General features: G+C 43.4%; 1 protein-coding gene across 3 annotated transcripts in view; it reads left to right on the top strand.

Moving 5' to 3' along the window:
- The window catches only part of LOC147727940 (stimulated by retinoic acid gene 6 protein-like), a 665,438-nt gene that overhangs the window by 586,040 nt on the left and 55,839 nt on the right, over positions 1 to 23,559 (top strand). For all 3 annotated transcript variants that reach the window (XM_086961854.1, XM_086961855.1, XM_086961856.1), the window contains one exon: positions 138 to 257. In XM_086961854.1, the coding sequence (XP_086817980.1) occupies positions 138 to 257 (120 nt within the window). The remainder of the gene's footprint in view (positions 1 to 137; positions 258 to 23,559) is intronic.

The raw sequence follows: 23,559 nt of genomic DNA, 5'->3' as shown, positions 1-23,559 counted from the left end.
TGTAATTCAAACAGGACAGAAAATCATTCCTCTGGCTGGAAGCTATATAGATTATGATATAATATCAATATCATTTCATTGTTCATAACTTTTTGTGTGACATATAATATTTGATGCACTTATATATTTCTTTCTAGTTTGACAGTTGCATTGGTTATTGTGCTTGTGATAATACAGACTACAATAGCCTCTGTCTTCTTCCTTCAACCAAAAATGTCACCTGAAGACAAGAAGAAGCCATTAGCTCTCAACAACAGGTCAGTTCTTATTTTTTTTAATTCTTATTTTTTTTTACAAATAATGGTCGTCAGATTGGGGATAAATGCCTTAATATCCCTACCCACCCTTCTGGGACCAGAGAGACAATGTATATCTGGGTGGCAGAAGATAGTATTAATCCATGACATGAAAGGAAGTGAAAGGGGCGCTCCGACCATAAAATCAGAGAGGATCTGACATACTGCCAGAGCTGGCAACTTTGAAACTGGGGAACCAGGTTCGAGTCTTGGTGTGGGCTCAACAATCTGTGATTCTGCACAAATCACATGATTTCCCTGTGCCTAAAAAATCTATGTGGCCTTGTGTGATGTAACCGTTGATCATGTACACAACTCCAATACCTTTCGGATTGAGTATGCGCCACCTAAAAATGCAAAAAAATAATAATCCCTGATGATCTATTGGAATGGAGTAGCAGTCACTGTGAACCTCTTGTTTCCAACGTCTGCCATGCTGAGTGTCACTAAAAATGAACTATATATATATATATTCACTGAAAAAACCATAGGTTTCAGGCCTTATATAGTTAGGAATTAGCATTTAAAAAACCTTTAAAATTCACTCAAAAAACTATACGTTTTAGGGGTGTTATAGTTAGCTGGGCATTTCACTCATACAAAACCATTGAAATTGCTCCTATATAGTTAGTTGTGCTAACTATATTTCGCGCACCTGCAATCCACTGCTGATGATGTCACATATTACATCATTCATGACAAGGTCAGTGACATCACTGATGACATCTCAAATGACATCACTGATGACATCATCCAGTGAATGTGGTTTGCTTCGTTATTTAAATATACATTATACATATAGCAATTTGCATTGAAGAATGAGTGGATATATTAAAATACATATTTGGATGGAGGATTTAGTAGCAGTGTAATTGACTGTTTACTTGACCAATTTATAGTGTCTCACTAAATATAGTGGATAGTGACTAAACTGTTTGAATATCTGTATCACTTTGTCAGTTGTTGTGTAAACAGGTACTCCAGTTGGTTACTAGCTATGTGAAAGTCTGTATTAGTTATTGATTAGTTAACTGAATATTTGTATGGGAGAGTGAATGTGTGTGTGGTTCGGTGGGGGGGGTGTGACTGCCCAAAGATGTGTGAATAGTTGATTCACTAGATATATGAAGGTAAAACTACATGTTCGAACAGTTGTTTGGGTGAGTGAATATCTTTATGGGTGTGGTGATGAGCAAATATATTTCTCAATGGTACATGTCCAACAAACTAGAAAAATAAAAGGCAGTGTATGTGTCAGTTGTTGTATATAAATAAGTATACATAAGACTCAATGATTGTGTGAGTGACTGTATGGATAACTTTATACTTGTAATAATGATTTTATAATTCACTAAGTATGACTTACTACCTAAATGCATAGATGAAGTTGTGTTTGTATAAGTGTGTAGCTAAGTAAATATGTAAGTATGATCCATTGTTTGCATAAGTGAGTAGGATGACTTCATATGTGAATAGGATGTGTGCTGGTGTGTAATGTCGATTTAGGTGTATAAGTATTTTTGATAGTGTTCTATTGTTCATTGACAGCATGTATGAGTGAATCTACAGGTAAGTGATTAGATGTGTGTATACATCTATGAATCACTGAGTGGGTTTTTAGATACTTGTATTGCTGTAACATTGGATTCAAATATCATACTCTGTATTTTACAAAGAGTGATGAAAGATTTTACTAGTGTATGAAAAGGTGTATGTGATTGTCATGTGGATGATGTCATCAGTGATGTCATCAGTGATGTCATTTGAGATGTTATCAGTGATGTCACTGACCTTGTCATGAATGATGTAATATGTGACATCATCAGCAGTGGATTGCGGGTGCACAAAATATAGTTAGTACAACTAACTATATAAGAGCAATTTCAATGGTTTTGTATGAGTGAAATGCCCAGCTAACTATAACACCCCTAAAACGTATGGTTTTTTGAGTGAATTTTAAAGGTTTTTTAAATGATAATTCCTAACTATATAAGGCCTGAAACCTATGGTTTTTTCAGTGAATTTCAAAGCTTTTTTAAATGCTAATTCCTAACTATATAAGGCCTGACACCTATGGTTTTTTCAGTGAATTTGCAAGGTTTTTTAAATGCTAATTCCTAACTATATAAGACCTGAAACCTATGTTTTTTTCAGTGAATTTCAAAGTTTTTTTTAATGCTAATTCCTAACTATACAAGACCTGAAAGCCCACCAGGAATCTCCAGTATGCGCCAGGGGACTGCATTGCAGAGTGGTGTAATGAAGCCACGCCCCTTTTTACACCTCTCTGCAACGCAGCCCCTGTTCATGTTTGAAGAGGGGGAACTAATTCCCCTTGCATACTGGGGGCCCCTGGGGGCCAACTAGCCCTCCTGGAACCTCCAGTATGCGCCGGGGGCTGCATTGCAGAGGTGTAATGAGGCTATGCCCCTTGTTACACCTCTCTGCAACGCAGCCCCCTGCCGCGTTTGCAGAGGGGGAACTAATTCCCCTTGCATACTGGGGGTGCCTGGGGGCCAACTAGCCCACCAGGAGCCTTCAGTATGCGCCAGGGGGCTGCATTGCAGACAGGTGTAATGAGGCCACACCCTTTTTTCACCTCTCTGCAACGCAGCCCCGTGCATGTTTGAAGAGGGGGAACTAATTCCCCTTGCATACTAGGGGTCCCTGGGGGCCAACTAGCCCACCTGGAACCTCCAGTATGCGCCAGGGGGCTGCATTGCACAGAGGTGTAATGAGGTTATGCCCCTTTTTACACCTCTCTGCAACGCAGGCCACTGGCGCGTTTGCAGAGGGGGGACTAATTCCCCTTGCATACTGGGGGTCCCTGGGTCATATCTGCCCAAACACTGATATTCCGAACGATTGAAAATGACTTTTCTTGAGAAAGATTTGGATTTGGATTATCATGTCCTATACTTTGGAATTTTTGAAAGACTGACTTTGAGGAGGCTATAAATTACTCAAGTCTGCCCGAATTGTGTGGGTGTCTCTGCTACTCACTCTCTACTACTCTCTACTACTCACTCTCTACTACTCACTCTCTACTACTCTCTACTACTCACTCTTTACTACTCTCTACTACTCACTCTCTACTGCTCTCTACTACTCACTCTACTACTTACTCTCTACTACTCTCTACTACTCACGCTCTACTACTCACTCTACTATTCACTCTACTACTCTCTACTACTCACTCTCTGCTGTCTACTGCTCTCTACTACTCTCTACTACTCACTCTCTACTCTCTATTACTCACTCTCTACTCTCTACCTCTCTACCTCTCTCTACTTCTCTCTCTACTAGTCTCTACCTCTCTACCGCTACCTCTCTACCTCTACCTCTCTACCTCTACACCTCTACCTCTCTCTACACGCACACATATACACATATATATGCATATATATGCATATGCATTTATATATATGTATGTATATATATATATATATATATATATATACATACATATATAAACATAATCTGTATATCTATATAAATACAAATATAAATGCATGCATACATATGTATTTATGCATTTATATGCATGTTATTTACATGGAAGTTTAAAAAACACTAATAAAAGCAAAGCTAAAAAGCCACCTCATTACAAACAGAGTGGCTTTAACTTAAACGAGGGCGAGATCTATTGCATTTTCATTGCTTGTTTACTTTGGTTCCATCAAGAAGCATTCAGATGTGTCACACATTTGCCATAAATTCTGAATATCAGCACTCTAGTTGCTCATTAGATCACTGTAGTAAAGCTAGTGCTCACCAGGGAAGTCTGCTGCTGGTATTCAAAGTGCATGTTTCAGTCTGCATGTCAGAATTTTTTTAATGAAATAGAAGAGGATTTGAGAAGTCACTCAAAATGTGCCCTAATTTTTCTTTCTGCAGCACTAATCATACTTTCTATGGCAAAATATACCCCCTCATTTTGTTCCTTTTTAAATTAAATGTTTTAAGAGTTACCACTTTATTCCAATCAAGATGGCTTCAGGTGTGCCATACCTTTGTAATAAGTAGGACTGTTAGCGCTCTAGTTGTTCTTTAGAACACTCTGGGACATTCTGTCATTGGGCTATGCTTGGGCTACATCTGGGTGATATTTGGGCTACATTTGGGCTCTTTTGTCTCTGGTGGCCATTTTGGGAGACTGCATGTCAGAATTTTTTAATGAAATAGAAGAGGATCACAAATTTGCTAGCATTCGCGCCAAGAATTTGCAATTCTATTAAGGACACGGAGGCGAGGATTATGCTTCTCAATCTTTACTGAATCTCACAGCAGCCAATAAAAATGCTTGCTTTTCATTACATAAACGTTAAACAACTACACATCCCATCATGACCAGCACATAGGCACGCCCCCCTAGTCCATAAGAGGCCTCTGCCTGCCGCCATCTTCCTCTTTCTTTAAGGCGAACAGCTCCAACAACAACTTGGATAACTTTGTAACTCCTCCAACGTGGAAGAACATAAACTTTTCAGGCGTAATATCCTGGCAGTCGTCGACGTTCAGTCGTTTTTCTTATCTGAACCTGCAAAAAAGGATATGAGACCGTAACCACCATAACGACTGGGTGGGCAAGCATTTATACATAACATGCCGGGTGGGATAATCCTCGCCTCCGTGTCCTTAATAGAATTGCAAATTCTTGGCGCGAATGCTAGCAAATTCGTGATTCTATAGCAGGACCGGAGGCTTCAGATTATGCTTGTTTAACGCTTATTAAAAACAACAGAGGTAATATCCCCCACCGGCTTATAATAATACGTTTTGAAGGTCGATTCTGATGACCAATCTGCGCTACGCATGATATCTTGTATACTGGAACCCAACATAAATGACTTTGACGCCATCGCTCCTCTGACGGAATGAGCACCAAAAATGGTGACGTCCACACCAGCTTCCTTCATGACATAACAAAGCCATCTGGCAATGGTTTTATACAGTGAAGACTTCCTGGTTACAAGAGCTGCGTCCATTGACTGCCTCGAGACCTCGCTGATGCGACATTGTGTTTAACACGATACGATCTGTTAAACACCGATCACGACGCCCGTAACGGGACAAAAGAAATTTCATAAGGCGATACTGACCCAACCTGATGGCAACTCTATCGGTCCTCCGCTCCCAAGGAGGCTTGCCCACTGCCCCCCAGTCCTGATGAAGGCCCGCTCTCTAAGGGCCAACTACCCTACACCTTGCTAGGGTCGAAAGGAAGACTGCTTTCTATAATCTTACTCCCATGGTTAATCGGGATTCGAACAGCCTGAAAGAGGAGATATTGTTTTTCAAAAAAGTGTGATTTAATTCCGTTTTTGGCTCCGACTTTGGGAGACCATTTCAGAATGTATTTAAACTACTGATCAATGATGTACAATTGACTATTGTTTATGCATTTCACTTCTGTTCACTCAATTCCCTCACAGCACTTCCCCCCCCCCCTACCCCATGTGGGCACAATTGTTTTATGAAGCGTAAATAACTTTACAGAAAATAGTGTAACCATGAAGTGGTTGATATAGGTACTTTGTGAATTAAAACATCGTAACCTCATTTGTTTGTTCCTTTCTGATTTCTTTTTCATTCTATGCTCCTTACTATATATCAATCACTGTATAAGTCCGGGACCCTTTGTCCGTATCAACAATTACCCAGGTCCCAGTGACTATTTTGGGTCGAACCCTGTTTTTGTACAGCATCTGGCAATGGTAGCAGCTGCCACCGCTTTGAATTTGAATTTTGAATTTAAAAAAACTTATAAAGCGCACGTACACTGAATCAGTTTCATGGCGCTGGTGAGGTCACTGAGTGAGAGTAAGAAAAGAGCTAGGTGCCAAAGGCCTGCTGGAATAGTAGCGTTTTTAGTGACCTCCGAAACTCCATATAGGAGGAGGAGAGTCTTAAAGGTAAGGGGAGGTCATTCCAGAAGGTGGGTGCCAGTACAGCAAACTTCTGCCCCCCTGCCCATTTCTTTTTGAAGCGGGGCGTATTTAGTAAGGCCAGGCTAGAGGAGCAAAGGTCCCTAGAGGGAACATAGGGAGAGATTGCCGAGTTGATAAAGGCAGGGGCAGTGCCCGCTCTTGCTTGAAAAGTCAAGCACCCTAACTTGAACCTGGCTCGTTGTTTTATAGGGAGCCAGTGTAGGCTCCTAAGCAGTGGGATCGAGTGATGGGACCTAGATAAGCCAAAAACCAGGCGGGCAGCCTGGTTCTGTACCAACTGCAGGCGCTGCAGAGCATAAGCAGGAGCTCCATTGTAGATGATATTGCCATAGTCAATCTTTGACAAGACCATGGCCATAAGGATCAGCTTTAGTGCAGAGATGGAAAAAAATCTGGCAACTTTCCGAATAACTCGTAGTGTGAAGAAACAAGAAGAAACCACCGAGTTTATATGTGAATGGAGAGTTAATTGGTTGTTAAGCATGATCCCGAGTGTTTTAACTGAACAAGAGGGGAGAGGAGCGGACCCAAGTGAAGGAGGCCAGAAGGAGGGGGACAAGGGGTTGGCAGCACCGCCCGTCGCCACAAGTTCTGTTTTATCCGGATTAAGTTTTAACTGATTGATGTTCATCCAGTCTCGGATAAACAGCATGACGGACTGGAAACTGACAACTCCTGAAGGGGAAGAAAGATCAAAAATGAGTTGTAGATCATCTGCATAATTATATACAGTTACAGTATACAGTACAATTATATATATTTAAAAGGCTTTTGTATGGCAATCAATAATTGAGAACAGCCCTGCGGCCTATTAGCCGCTGTACATTCCTCATAAGTTTTCAAACATTTAACAACATATAACTTGTCATTCTCTTGAAAAGCATTATTCGAAATATGACGAGATAATGTCTTGGTGCGTCCTGAAATGGTAAAAGAAACTCTTTCCGGAGTAAATACTCTATCTGTAACCTCCAGTGCACGCACGTCCGACGACCGCCTGCATGCCGAAAGGCAAAGTAACATGGCTAACTTAGCTGATAACTGCTTCCTGGATAAAAGAGAGTTTACCGGCCATTTATTAAATAACTCTAAAACCAAAGACACATCCCACAAACCGGTGTATTTGGGCTTTGGTGGGTTAGCCACCCTAACTCCTTTAAGCAATTTGCACACCACTGGGTGCATGCCTATTGGTTTTCCATCCAGCTGAGCATGGCCTGCTGATATGGCTGACCTAAAATTATTGACCGATCTATAAGCCAAACCCTCGGAAGCCTTATCCGATAAGAAATTCAGCACGTGGGGTAAGTCGCCCCCACTGGATCCAGATGCACCAATCCACCCAACTCTTCCAGGCCGAGGAGTATCTTTTCCGCGTGGATGGTGCCCAGGCCTGGTTGATGAAAGCGCAAGTCCTGCTCGAAACGCCTGGCAACTGCCACTGTTCCCTGAAAGCCTCCAAGCCATCAGCTGAAGTCTGCCTTCCATTATCAAGGGATGCTGTTCCTGATGAGGGCCCAGCAATAGCGTCTCCGATTCCGGGAGGAGTCTGGGGCGATCGCAACTCCACTGCATTAGTTTGGGAAACTATGAATGTGACGTCCACCATGGGGTCACCATGACTACTTCCGCCCCTTGCCTGATCACTTGAGACATCGCTCTGGGGATCAGCATGAAGGGGGAAAGGCATACTGCATCCCCTCCGAACAATCCTGGAGAAATGCATCCGTTGCTTGCGCCACCGGATCCGGTCTCCAGCGGAAGAACCGGGGTACCTGATACGTTAGTCTGGAGGCAAATAAGTCCATCCTGAACGGACCCCAAATCTTCTGCAGCCACTGGAATACCTTCGGGAGCAACTTCCAGTCGCTGTAGTCCCTGAGGTATCTCGAGTTCCAGTCTACCACCTGATTGGACTGACGCAGTAGATATTCCAAAATTATCGATATCTGATTCTCTAGACAGTAATGCCAAAGTCCTTGGCTATTTGCACAAGCATCGACGACCTCGTGCCGCCCAACTTGTTGATGTATCTCACCGCTGACACATTGTCCAAGCGCAGGAGGATACAACAAGATGTCTGCCTCGGGGACAACGTCCACACCGCGAACGACCCCGCAAGCAGTTCTAGACAATTTATATGAAGCGAAAGCTCCTCCCGAGACCATCTGCCTCCTGTGGAGATGTCTCTGCAACGAGCTCCCCAGCCCCAACGGCTGGCGTCCGACTCTATTGTCATTTATGGGAGGGAGCCGAAGATAGCTCGGCCGTTCCAGGCACCTACGTGACCCAGCCACCATTGCAGTTCGGTTCTCACCTCTTGCGTGAGAGGGATACTGCCCGAATATGACAGTCCCTTTTGAAGATGTCTGATCTTTAACTGTTGCAGAGCCCTGTAATGCAGAGGGCCCGGGAATATCGCTTGTACTGATGACGCCAATATTCCTACCACTCTGGCAATCGCCCTGAGCAAAACTGTCTGACTGTTCAGCAGTCTCCTGATCTCCTTCTTTAGGTCCTTCAGCTTGTCCTTCGGGAGGCATAGCTGCGCTGTCATGGAGTCGATCGTGAAACCTAGGAAGTCTATCACTTGAGTGGGTACCATGACCGATTTCTTGGTGTTGATTACGAAGCCTAGATTCTGAAGCAACGTTGTCGTCAGAGTGAGGTGCCGCAAGAGTGTCTGCTGACACTGATCCACTATTAGGATATCGTCCAGATAGATTATGAGGCGTATACCCCGTTTCGGAGGTATGCCACCACTGGCTTCATCACCTTGGTGAAGCACCAAGGAGCCGAGGAGAGCCCGAAAGGCAGAACCAAATATTCGTACCATTGGTCTTTCCACCGGAATTGGAGATATCTGCGATGCGGGGGAAAAATTGGAACGGAGAGATAAGCGTCCTTCAGGTCCAGCCGGACCATCTAGTCTCCTACCTGGAGTAGATCTGTCAAAAGATGGATGCCCTCCATCTTGAAGTGATTGTATGTGAGAAACTAGTTGAAATCCCTGGGGTTCAGAACCAGTCTGTTTCCTCCTCCCTTCTTCTGAATAACAAAGATATTGCTGCAGAAACCGTGAGGACCCTGATGAACCAGTGCTATCGCGTGTTTCTGCAGCAACCCGATGATCTCTTCGTCTATAAAACTGAGATCTTGTTGGGAAAAATGGAGACCTCTAGGAATACCTGATTGAACAGGGCGAGAATAAAACTCCAAGTGAAAACCTTGATCTGTTTGTAACACCCAGGTGTCCTGTATAAGCTCCCGCCACTGCGCTAGGCAGTGTTGTGTCCGTCCCCCCAATGGAAGAAGAGAAACATCTGCTACTCTCACCTGAGTTCTGCTGGTGTTTTAAGTTCCCCCTGTTGTTATTTGATTGATAACGGTTCCTGTTGAACCTCCTACGGGAGGGGTAGAAGGTCCCACTAGGGTGGAATCGTACTCATTCCTGCCCCTGCCGAAGTCGCCTCTTTGGGAGCCTTGTGGACCTCCACAGCCCGACAAGCGACCCCCGCCTCGTCCGGCTCTGTTAAAAACTCCTTGGCTGAGAGCACTTTTGATGCCTGACTGCCCTTTGTCCAGAGCTGTAAAAGTCCCCACATATTTGGAGACATCCTTCACAAATTTGTCCCCAAACAATTGACACGCTGCTAGGGGACCTGGCTCAGCGTCCGCTAGCTCGGTCAAATTACTATCCATCTTCATGAGTAGGGATTTTCTCCTTTCCGATGAAATGGCACAATTTGCGTTGCCCAGCAAGCAGATGGCTCGCTGGGTCCATCCGGCCAGCACGTCCGGGTCCACAGGAGAGGAAGCCTCTTTGGCCGCTAAAGCCATCTCCAGAATTTTGGCCAAAGGTCCGATTGTGTCCAACATTTTGTCTTGGCAACCTTTCCATGCCCTATCCAAACCTCGTTTGGGGTCCTTCGAGAATTTCTTCAGGAAGGTCAATAGACTTGCGTCAATCTCTGGTGTTTCTACTACCTTGTCCGGGACGTCAGGGCGAGGGCATTCGGACTTAAGACGGTTCCTCACTTCCCTGGGGAAGCTCCTTCTAAGGTTCTCATGGATATGTGCTGCCACCGCCGGAGTGGGTACCCAGTCCTGTGACCTGGGGTGCATGATTTCAGACGGATCGAAGGTAAAAGGTGTATTAACCAGTGTAATTTCTGCCTGCGCCTTCTTTGCCTTCTTTGGAGGAGGAGGCTCCTCCGAAGTATCCGTGTCTGTGCCTGTGGTAGTGTCTGTGTCAGTGTCAGTGTCCGTGTCTGCATGGACTTTACGCTTTGCTTTGGCCTTGCCGCCGGAATAAGAGTGATCTGCCGTGTCTGGTAAGGTAGCTAGGGCCTGTGCATGAGGCCATGTGGCAGTATCAACCGAAGGTTGACCAGAAGCGGATGTTTCAGCTTTTTTCTTTTGTGGCTTGTCATAGCCATGCCTCTTGGCGAAGCCCTCCAGCTGCTTTCTGATAGGGCGAAGGGCTGTAGCTAGGGCTTGCTGCATTGTCTGTGGGACCGTAGTCTCCATAGCCCTATTGACCGAGGACTGGACAGAGGCGTCCAAAGCGTTGACCAAATTGTCCTCCAGGACAGCTGCCTGCCGTCCATCATATGCCTCCTTCTCAGCATACTCCTCATTGTATTGCTCCCACTCCGACATTGCAGGGGTGGCTTATCAAAATGCACTTCAGTAAAGTTAGCACTCAAAGTTCGTCTGAACACTGTTCAGCCACAAGGAGGGTCAAGGGGGGGGGTCAGCCCTGATAGCACACTTAATCCAAAGAAGTTCAACCCCCTCAGCAAAGCTGTAGTCACAGGGGTCAGAGACCCAGGCCAAACAATAGATACAGAGAGCGTGTGCACACTGAAACGCTGGCCAAATATATTTTACAACCTTTTCAGGCGATTCAAAAGAGCAGAGGGACCACCGGTATGCAATCACGCTAAAACCGCTATGAAATTCAGTCAGGGATTCGCGCCGCGACGTGCAGCCCAAAATGTGACTGAAATCCTACTAAAAAGTAGCCCAATTTCAGCGCGTTTAGGAGCACGTTGCGGCCGAGAGCCACCCGGATCCTACTCGCGTCATCGGCCTACAAGGGATGCCGTATGCGCATGCGCAAGACGCGCTTAAACTGGGAAAAGCCGGGACAAATAACAAAGGCTCATATTGAACAACGCGGTGTCCGTCTGCCCCCGGTCAGCGACTGCTGCTACCTCGCGCCGCTAGGCGCTATGAAAGCCACTGAGGAATGGATTCTAAGTCGCTAGGCGCCGCTGAGACGCTAGCGGTCGTGCACAAAACACCCCCCGATATGCTGATCAACCCCGAAGACAGGTAATTACCATGAACAATCCTTTGCCCATTGCCCAACCTAGGACTCGTCTAATCAGCACAAAGTAAGTAATTATCAAGAATTATCAATTAACATAAGTAGTTATCAATTAACATTTGCTAAGCAGCAGAGGGAGGAAACAACGTGCACTTAACTCTTGCTGTGAGCAGCAAAGAAAGAGGAAGATGGCGGCAGGCAGAGGCCTCTTATGGACTAGGGGGGCATGCCTATGTGCTGGTCATGATGGGATGTGTAGTGGTTTAACGTTTATGTAATAAAAAGCAAGCATTTTCATTGGCTGCTGTGAGCTTCAGTAAAGATTGAGAAGCATAATCTGAAGCCTCCGGTCCTGCAATAGAATTTGAGAAGTCACTCAAAATGAGCCCTAATTTTTCTTTCTGCAGCACTAATAATACTTTCTATGGCAACATTTTGTTCCTTTTTAATTAAATGTTTTAAGAGTTACCACTTTATTCCAATCAAGATGGCTTCAGGTGTGCTATACCTTTGTCATTTGTAATAAGTAGGACTGTTAGCGCTCTAGTTGTTCTTTAGAACACTCTAGGAGGCTGCAGTAGAACACAAAGGATTCAACTGACAGTCTCTGTCCTTGTTGGATGTACATGTTTTACTGAGAATGTCAGACTTCATTCTCACATGACTGAGAAAGATAATGTGAATTTACAGAAAATATGCTTTTATAGATCCCCTTCCAAACCACTGTGGGAAAAGCATGAGATAATAGTTTTCTTTCAAACATGATTCATGATATCACAGCAGAAGGCTTTTTCACATGGTAAAATCACCTTAGAACACACCACAATTCCTAAAATGAGTATGGTACCATCAACAAATGATTTATAATGTAACTAAAGTCCTAAAACCCTCTATTAACTACAATGCTTTTTAATGAGGTGCTATCATGTATATTGGTCCCAAGATGGCTGCCAACACTTCTTGGATGAAGTGCTGACAGCCAATCAGATCAGATGTGTGGTTAGGCTCCGCCCAGATATATATGTGTTTTTGAAGTTAATTTTCATAAAAACCACTGAAGCAATTTTCACCAAACATAGCAAAGGCACATCTGCGTACCAGTCCCTACAATTTTGCAAAGTTTGGCGTTATTCTGTTCAGCGGTTCGGGCTGTAAACTTGTCAGACCGTCCTATGAAAATTAACATGGGGAAAACACGTTTTGGGACCCCCCTTTTTTCTCAGCCCCCACTTCACGAATCCCCCTGAAACTTTCAGGGAAGGAGCGGAACGGAGCTGACCAAAATTTTGGAAAATTACACGCAAATTCCTCAACCGGCGCCAAAGTTATTCCCAATAGAATATTGCGGATTTCCTATGGTAGCTAATCCTAACTATATATACCTACTGGCTATATATATATATATATATATATATGTATATATATATATATATATATATATATATATATATATATATATATATATATATATATATATATATATATAAGCAAACAGAAAAATGCCTTTCCTAATAAAACGTGGTTATATATATATATATATATATATATATATATATATATATATATATATATATATATATATATATATATATATATATATATATATATATATATATATATATATAACCACGTTTTATTAGGAAAGGCATTTTTCTGTTTGCTTATAACTTTGCTTGCAAATATTCATGAAAAATTTCCAAAAAAGAGGCTCACCCATGTCAGCTCCTTTAAGGAAAGTTTCAGGGTGATCCTTCAAATGGAAGCCGAGAGAAAGGAGGAGGGTCCATAATATGAGTTTTCCCCATTCATTTTTCCATAGGAAAATTGAAAAGGGATCCCACAAAATCTGCTGAACGGAAATTTACCAAATTTCGGAGAAAGTTAGATCTCGGTCCAGAATGTGTGCTTTTTGTGATTTGGTGTAAATCCGTTCAGGATCTTAGAGAAATTAGGTTTTAAAAAGTTAGATATTTCACACAGCGGAGGATCCGCAGAGACAACATATCGCTAGATAATATCTGATTGGCTGCCACAATATCAAGAAAGATGTGGCAGCACCCATTCTAGGATTCAACAACTCAGTCACCTGTCTTGAGAATACTTGTAAACAAGCATTGGCATTGCCAATAGGTCTCGCCTTTGGGACCTTATAAGTGTTTACACATGCAGCACATTATCCAGGGTGCTGCAACATCTACTGTTACTTCAGGTGCAATTGGGAAAAAGCCACACAACCAAGGTCGGGCTTTAATGCTATTCAATGAACACTGGAAATGCAATTCATGCCACGATAAAGGCATCATTTTGAACGTATAGTTTGCCGTGGAAGAGTACTTAATGAATTAATCAGACGACCCAATGCGTCACACAACCTAAAATATTTAAATCAAAACAGTCTGATAACCATCAACTACTTTCTAGAAAAAGCCTGAAGCACCTAATGAGCTTGTGGCACACTCAAAAAATATGAGCTACTGTCACAGTAACTCTTTCCTACACCCAGGACTATGTATGCCAGAAAAACACATAGACTGCACACAAGGAGCGGCTCCTGTAATGAGGTTTAGTGAATCAGGGAAAGGTTCTAAATAGTGCCATGCCACTTTACAAGCAGCTCAAAACTTGCATATCTGGTTTCAGAATTATGAATTGTTGAACGTTGGGTTTCATTTTTGGCCTTTCCCAATTATCAGAAGCAAACCAAAGGACATGTGCTGGATAGCAGAAACCCAAAACCAAAGGGATGATGGACGGAGTGCTGGACATTGCAAGCACTCACCCCCAGTCAACTGATCTGGGTTTAAACCATCATCATTCTTTAGCTCACTCCGCGACCCCAGTTCAGACATGGCCATATGCAAATCAGTCTGACCCTGTGCCTCATGGGAACAGTCCAGCCCGAACTGCCAAGCCATGTCTTCCCTGGACCGGAAACAAGCATCCTGGGACCAGTTTCTGGCTAATCAGCCATCATCAGCCAGGCTAGCTTGAATCCAGAGGCAAAGTGAGCAAGGGACCCATGTTTGGGCATACCCTGCCAACTTAGGGCGAACAAAGCAAAACCAAAGGGGATGATGGACGGAGTTTTGAACATTGCAAGCACTCACCCCCAGGCAATTGATCTGGGTTTAATCCATCATCATTCTTTAGCTCACTCCGCCACCCCAGTTCAGACATGGCCATATGCAAATCAGGGTGACCCTGTGCCTCATCGGAACAGTCCAGCCCGAACTGCCAAGCCATGTCTTCCCTGGACCGGAAACAAACATCCAGTTTCTGGCTAATCAGCCGTCACCAGCCAGGCTAGCTTGAATCCAGTGGCAAAGTGAGCAAGGGACCCACGTCTGGGCATACCGTGCCAACCTAGGGCGAACAAAGTAAAACCAAAGGGGATGCTGGACGGAGTGTTGAACATTGCAAGCACTCACCCCCAGTCAACTGATCTGGGTTTAATCCATCATCTTTCTTTAGCTCACTCCACCACCCGAGTTCAGACATGGCCATATGTAAATCAGTCTGACCCTGTGCCTCATGGGAACAGTCCAGCCCGAACTGCCAAGCCATGTCTTCCCTGGACCGGAAACAAGCATCCTGGGACCAGTTTCTGGCTAATCAGCGGTCATCAGCCAGGCTAGCTTGAATCCAGTGGCAAAGTGAGCAAGGGACCCACGTCTGGGCATACCCTGCCAACTTAGGGCGAACAAAGCAAAACCAAAGGGGATGATGGACGTAGTGTTGAGCATTGCAAGCACTCACCCCAGTCAACTGAAATGAGTTTAATTCATCATCATTCTTTAGCTCACTCTACCACCCCAGTTCAGACATGGCCACATGCAAATCAGTCCCTTATGGGAACAGTCCAGCCGAATCTGCCAAGCCATGTCTTCACTGGACCGGAAACAATCATCCTGCAGAAATCCAGTCTCGCTGCTGTAGCAAGCTTCTGCTATTCAGCTACATTGTCCTTCATTTATGTTCTGTCTCACAGACATTTTCTGGTGAATCCCTCTCATTACCAGCATATTCCTATGGAGATGGTGGAGGGAAGCTCAGATCCTATTTCGAAGGTGGAGGCCATGAAAGACACACACATTGCACCCCTCCAACTAAGGTGTCTGGTCTGGAGGGGAGTGGATTGGGCCAGGTTAAGAGCTGTAACTGCTCCTTAAATGTTAGTCTGAGGGTGGGGGTGATGGTAATTGGTCTCTTTGGGTTGCAAATGTACTGCTGGCCTAGCCATGGGGGTGATGGAGGTGTCCTGCTCACTTCCTGCCCCCAAGACATCAAAAAGCAGAATATACTAGGGAAAGGGACCTACAGTAAGCACCCTGGGAACTCACAGGACCTGGACATACCATGCAATGCACGTGTGACCTTGGGTTCCAGGAAGCACACAGAGAGCAGCAAATATTCAGGATTATTTTGAGCCTCAACTCTGGGAAGATATCTGTAAACTGCAACATAACTTCTTCTTTCTTTTACAGTTCATCTGTTGAAGCAGTTAAGTACAAAAGCTACAACAAATAAAAAGAGTAGCAACACTTATTCTGTGGAACTATGTCTGCCATTTGGTGATTTAAAAAAAACTTTTGCATTTTGTATGCTTTTGTTTTGTGCAATAAAAATACGACATGCAAAGTAGGTGTCTAAATTAGGTACAACTGCAAATTGTACTCACCAAATTCTAGAATACTGAGGGCTTTGTTCATGTATGAGACATGACTTCTAAAATATCTATGTCCCAGTGTAATCTATGGCATCTACCTGTTGAGACATGTCTCCGTACTGGTAATTATTGAATGATACACACAGTGTATCATTCGTGTGGGGAGGTGAATATTACACGCACTATCCTGCTTTCTACGTTACATGTCTCTCATTTGTAATGTAAAACATGGTAAGGACATGATTTGCACAGAATCACACGATTTACATCCACTTGCTGAGGCTGGGATTAGAATGTAAAGTGCCAAGAAGGAGTGAATGAAATTATTGGCAGGCCCTGCTGCTCCTGCTGTGGCCCAGCCCTTGGTCTGTTTGTAATGTGCCCTGTCGTCTCAATGCCACATCTGCTAATAACAGAGCCAACATAACTTGTAACAAAAATACTAATGAGACATATAATAAGAGTAATATATGCAATTAAAATAAGATCCAAAGGTATATCAGTGCGTGTTCTAAATAGTAAATATGACACTGGAGCGCCCTACCTTCGTAGCCGATCCCAAACATATCAGTGGACGCACAGCTGCCCTGGAAACCCACCTACCCGACGTACAGAAATGGCAACAAGTTGTGCCTGGGAGCGACCCGCAGCACTACAGAGGCATGTCTGGAAGGATAGCGTGTACCGGGGGCCCTCGAAAAACAGCGAGCAAATGTGATGAGATAAGAACAATATTTACAGGCTTGTTTATGGGGGAAGCCTGGAGTGAGTGCTGCGGTGATGCAGTAGCGGCTGAATGCGTTAAGGTGCCATGACAAAGACAAGCAGGAAAGAAAGAAAAAAATAGCCCCAGAAAGGAACAGATCGACACTAAAGTCGAACTATATCCATAGTTAGGCGCTGCTCCATGGGAGGAAACGAATGTGCACAAGGAGGGACAAAGAGGAAAGATTATCCACTAGCAAGCACGTCTTTTTAAAGGACAATCAAAGTAATACATTAAAAGCCAATGAGGGGGCTGTAAGCTCACAGAGTGAATACCCATGTCTCGGAGAGACAGCGCATGTGTTGCCTAGACTGGACCTAAAAAACATATAGGGGGCACGATAGGAATGCCTTCCCCCCTAGGCCTGGTGTTTTTATTTCTTTAAATGTTCCCGCAAATTTGCAGAGGCTCTGCAGATCAGCTGTAAAAATATTTTTAAAGTGGGCTCCCACCCTTTTTGTAAAAAAAAAAAAAAAGCCTGGAGTGGGGGACACTGTACATTAATCTTATGGGAAGGGGGGCATGTAAGTCACTCTCTTAGCCTTGTAGATGCACCAGGACCTCATCCCCGGGGGCAGCTTTCATAATTAGGGGAGGGGCAGCACTGCGCCCCATTCCCAAGCTTTATTGAGCCATGAGGACCTCATCCACCAAGGCCGCATTCATTATTGATGGAAGAGATCACGTAGCCCCATTCCCTGAGGCTTACAGAGGCTCTGGGGACCCCATTCCTCGGAGTCACATTCATTTTTAGGGAAGGCGGGTGTGTGGCCCACTTCCGAAGCCAATGATAGGCCTGGCACCTCACTACCTGGGGCCGCAACACATAGAGTGCCAGATGTACGACCATTGGATTTTGCGACTCACAAATTGCAACAAATTGCGAGACACAATTTGCGATTCGCAAAATCCAATGTACGACAGTGTCTCAGGCACTGTTTGCAATTCCCAATGGGGTCTCAAATTGCGTGCCTCATGGATATTAATGAGGCTGTCTCAATTTGCGACCGCATTGGGAATGACCTGCACTCACAGGGAAGGTGGCTTGCTACGATCAGCAGACCACCACGTCTGGGGCTGCTTTGTCAATAAACGATTTATTGTTTTTTAAATGCAGGCCATTTTCCTTAAACATTTTAGTTTAATTTTTTAAGGGACCACTGCCTGCTCTCTGCCTGTTCTTAAAAAATATTTTCGCATCCATTCCCAAAATGGAAGGGGTTCCCTGGGGGCCCTTTCCCGTCTGCGAGTGCTTGACTCACCATTCTGCGAAGGTGGTAAGTTATGAGTGTTTTGCTACCACAGCTGCGGGCACAAAATACTCATGCATAGGTTATGGACTCGCTATTAGGAAGAGATGCCCTGGCACACCCCTTCCTAAAAGTGAGTTGTTAACGCTATTTTGTGAGTTGCTAATTGATTAGCGACTCGCAAAATAGAGTTAGTATATTGGGCTGACCCATTTTGCAATCGCATAGGGGCCGAAATCCCCTTTGCGACCACAAAAAACGGTCATCCATCTGGCCCAGGGTACTGTGGATGTCCCGGTGCCCACCTAGGACACGCACAGCAATTCTGGGCCATGGAGCTGTGGCAGGCACCCAAACTTGTGCACTTTGAGGTGTGGCAGGAGCCAGGTGTATTGGTTTGCTCCCTCTTGGTAGGAGCAGCTTTTCTCTGCTCCCATCGAGTGGAAGCAAACCTGGGATCGCTACCTGCAAGAGTGAGGCAGGGAGTTTCATTTCTCCCTGCCTGCACTTTTGCATTCAGGGAACGGTGCTTTTCGAGGGTAGGTGTCCCCGGCATACTGCTGCCATCATCACTGGATCATGGGGTCAGCAGGTTCACTGGATGGCTCAGTGATGGGGGGCCCATGCCCCCTTTCCAAAAACAGAGCTTGGCCCCAGGGGATGGAGTCTCCAGGGCCCTTAAGTGGTCAGGGAGGGGACCCTCGGGGATCCCCCCCTCTCCCTAAAAAGGAAAAATCAGCCCAGGGGGATGTAGTCCCTGGGGCCTTTACATGGCTTGGAGATGGGTACCCCTCCCCATTAAAAAAAAAGGAAATGGCGCAAGAGATGGGCTCCCCATAGCCTACAGAAGGCTTGGGAAAACAATAAATGTTGGACCTGGGCAAAAGGGGCCAAATGCTTCCCTATCCAAGTGTTAAAAAAGTGATTTTGACATAAGCAGTGTAGTCAGTCATTTCACATTCACTGCTCTAGCTCAGGAGTGCCCCAGAATGCCCCGAAAGTGGATTTACACAAATATTTTGTTGCAGGGATTCTGAGTAAAAAGAATGCCTAGGAATACAGAATGTCAGAATGTAGGGACTGAGTCACCATACCACATCAGTACCTATGATCTCCAATCCAGACTAGCTTATAGTGCTTTAATGCCCTCATAACCTTCCCAGAGTGACAAGAAAGTTGGCACCCCAGAAAACAATACTCGAGTTCCCTCAGGGAACTGTAGAAACAGATTATCAACCTTTTGTTTTCTCATACATGCATGTCCATAATATACAAAATAAAGACAGCAGAACAGTTTATAATATTTATTGAAACTATTGTGCTCTACTATAAAACATCTGCGTTGTAATTAGAAATCATATGCATCCCAACAGAGAGAGGACCATTACAAGTAAACTATAAACAATAAGTAGCCAAGAAACCCTACCATGGTGAATTATATATTTGCATCAGCCTACTCTCACTATGGAAATACAGTGTTATATTATAGATCTCTGGGACTAGTGGTGACTCCCATACCTGTCATGCATAAATAGTTTTTCTACATCTCAGCTGGAGTAGCTCTCTCTAGTCTCGGGACCTTTCCTGTGCTAGAATGTCTTCTCTCTGTTTTCAAAATGGTATGTCTCTGTGTATATGTTACGAAGGTGTCTTTTCGAAAAGAGCAGATGTGAATGTATGTTGTGTCTATATGTTAATCTACATTTGCTAACTGATCACAAAAAGAACAGGCACAGCGTTGTTTGACCGTGTACAAGATGTTCAGACAGAGTCTGAACTGATAACAAAAACATGAGTAGCATTTTGCTAAAATAATGTTGAAGCACAAAATTAAACCTACTAGGTGTAACGTGCGCAAGCCAAAGAAGTCTAAACGTGCATGCAAACTAAAATCCGAGAAAACTAAGTGGACCCTAAAGGAAACACACAACAATTTTGTGCATCCTGGTGGTGCCCCTAAAAGGGGCAGGGGCATCACCAAGTATTTTTTTAAGGTTCCGAAGGGCTGCATGGAGTTCAGTAGCCCTGCAGCAACATTTAAAAAATACAGTAAATCTCCTGGTTCATTTAATACATGACCAAAGGAGAGCTTACCAAATGATTTTAAAAGTCCTCCGAGCTGGAGCTGTATATGTTTCCACTGGTGTCCCGGGCCCCCCGTGGTTTGCTCTATGATTGCACTTTGTGGGCTCAAAAATGTTAGACATGTTATTATTCTATTTAATTAGGCTAAGTAAAAATATTTTATGACAATCACGTTTATTAAATATTGTTAAGTGTGAATTTATAAAATATGCCTTTGATTAAGGGTATTGGTGACTATTTGACCACAACAAGAGGCCTTCTTTATTATATGTTGCTATGCTGACCCTTTGATAAAGCCAATAAGCCTGCTTTTTATATTTTGGCATTCTGATTCTTTGCCAAAGTCAGTAGGCCTGCCTTACTTAAGATTACACGTTTTATTTTGTTACATCATATAATCAGCCATGTCCATCCAACCTTATGTAGATCTCAGCCTAAGGCTGGGCACAACAGAGGAGAGGGAGAACATGGGGGTGGTTGCAGGGCCTGGCTGCAAATGTAGACATTCGGTTGGTTGGGTTCCCAACCCCCACACTGCACTTGGCGATGGTCATCTTACTTTACATTTAAGAAAAATTTAAATTCACTGAAAAGGCCAAGGTTAATGTGACATTATAATTATGAATTAAAATAATATCTTACTTTACATTTTAAAAAGTCCTTAGAAATTCACTGAAAAAATCAAAGGTTAAAGGGACATTATAGTTAAGTGAAAATGTCAGTTAAAACATACTGTTTTGTCCAATAAAATCTCTGTAATTTAACAGTTATAGTTATCTCAAGTAACTAGAACTTGTGTCTTAATGTAATTATAGCTCGTGCCCTAGTCATGCACTTCTATTCTCCTCACATATAACATCACTCATGACATGCTGTATGACATAATTGATAATATCAGTACAAAACTTGAAATTAAATCATTGATAACAACACTGTGCATGGCAGGGGCATCCGACTTCCTGATTCACATTATGCAATTCTGTCACTCGAAGGGTATCTGTTTTGCCTTCTCATTTTACATCAAATGTTTATACTTTTTATTAAATTCTTTGAGCCAGTGGCGTAACGAAAGTTGAGGAGCCCCCCTGCAAGGTACACGGTGGGGCCCCTGCTCTGGATTTATTGTGGACCTCTCAGGCCTGAGTACTGTGCTGAGGGGGCCCCCCTGCTGCTTGGGGGCCCCCTGCACCGTGGGGACCTGTGTTACATTTCTGATTTGAGGAGCTGAATCAGTACCCTCTGTTAAATAAATACACCATAATGTTAAATTAGGTTGGCACAAGAAGCCTTGCTGGGAAAATTACAAATTTAGTTAAGGAGGAGTAGGGTACTTATTTTATATATTTATATCACTTAACAAAGGGACTGATTTTAGGAGAACACAATAGATAAAGCAATTACTCCTATGAGCAATACCATAGGTCCCTGTCATTGAACAGAGTTACATGTCCTCATAAACACAAGTAAAAAGCAAAGCTGAGTTGCATTTTTCAGTACCTCCTAGCGGCAAGGATGGCAATTCAGACTGGCCGAAACCCAAGATACTGAAGAGTGCTGTGTAAAAATATTTGGCAAGGAACTTTTTGAAAAATCGTTAGTGTAATATCCCTCTTTCTGCACTTTTACAACACTCCTTGGATCTTTACTCACAAGCCATCTGGTCAGCGAATCCTCTGCTCTCCAAAGAAGGAGTTTTTTGTGAGAGATAGAAGCTGCATGCAGGCTCAGCTTTTTTTGACTTGAGGTTCCAAGAGGACCTCAGACTGAAACAGAACCTGGCATCTGCTTTGAGCTAGGTTCGATCTTTCAGTGGCTCGTTCACCTCTAATGGTGAGCAGGAATTCAGAGCAGCGGGTAATAGATCCTGAGGCAGTGCGACTCACACTTCCTCATCTTCTCCCTATTCTGGAGTAACACAGAGCCTGCAAACAAGAGCACCAGGTGCCAGGCATGGATCTCTGACATAATATCGATTACAAAAATATAGACTTACCAAAATATCGCTGACAAAATATAGAATGCAAAAATATCGAATTCCTATCTACAAACAGGTAAGTACAAAAATATTGAATCAAAAATATTGTTGTAAAAAATATAGATAGTCAAAATATCGATTTTTTTAATGTCTTAAAAGTAATTTAAAATTAATGAAATAATAAATATAATTAACTAAAACATACTTAAAAATACTTAAATAACCTTAAAATTATTAAATAATTAGTTTAAGTTATAAAAAAACATACAATTTAATTTTTTCATATATATATATATATATATATATATATATATATATATATATATATATATATATATATATATATATATATATATATATATATATATATTAACGTAATATTAATAAAAAATATACAATATTTTTACCTTAGGATAGCAGGAGGCTAAAATGTACTATTCCCACTCCAGTGAGTGCAACAGTAGAGGAAGCGTTGGATAGCGGGAGGGTAAAAATTACTATTCCCACTCCAGTGAGTACAACAGTAGGGAAAGCGGTGGATAGCGGGAGGGTAAAAATTACAATTCCCACTCCAGAGAGTGCAACAGTAGGGAAAGCGTTGGATAGCGGGAGGGTAAAAATTACTATTCCCACTCCAGAGAGTGCAACAGTAGAGAAAGCATTAGATAGCGGGAGGGTAAAAATTACTATTCCCACTCCAGAGAGTGCAACAGCAGGGAAAGCGTTGGATAGCATGGGGTAAAAATTACAATTCCCACTCCAGAGAGTGCAACAGTAGTGAAAGCGTTGGATAGCGGGAGGGTAAAAATTACTATTCCCACTCCAGAGAGTGCAACAGCAGGGAAAGCGTTGGATAGCATAGGGGTAAAAATTACTATTCCCACTCCAGAGAGTGCAACAGTAGGGAAAGCGTTGGATAGCGGGAGGGTAAAAATTACTATTCCCACTCCAGAGAGTGCAACAGCAGGGAAAGCGTTGGATAGCATAGGGGTAAAAATTACTATTCCCACTCCAGAGAGTGCAATAGTAGAAAAAGCGTTGGATAGCGTAGGGGTAAAAATTACTATTCTCACTCCAGAGAGTGCAACAGTAGGGAAAGCGTTGGATAGTGTAGGGGTAAAAATTACTATTCCCACTCCAGAGAGTGCAACAGTAGGAAAAGCGTTGGACAGCCTAGGGGTAAAAATTACTATTCCCACTGTAGTGAGTTTAACAGTTGGGAAAGTAAAGATTTT

The sequence above is a fragment of the Lissotriton vulgaris genome, chromosome 3_1 (assembly GCF_964263255.1).
Source record: "Lissotriton vulgaris chromosome 3_1, aLisVul1.2, whole genome shotgun sequence".
Lineage (NCBI taxonomy): Eukaryota > Metazoa > Chordata > Amphibia > Caudata > Salamandridae > Lissotriton > Lissotriton vulgaris.
Note: the sequence above shows the minus strand (reverse complement) of the source record. Positions and strands in the feature narration are given on the sequence as shown.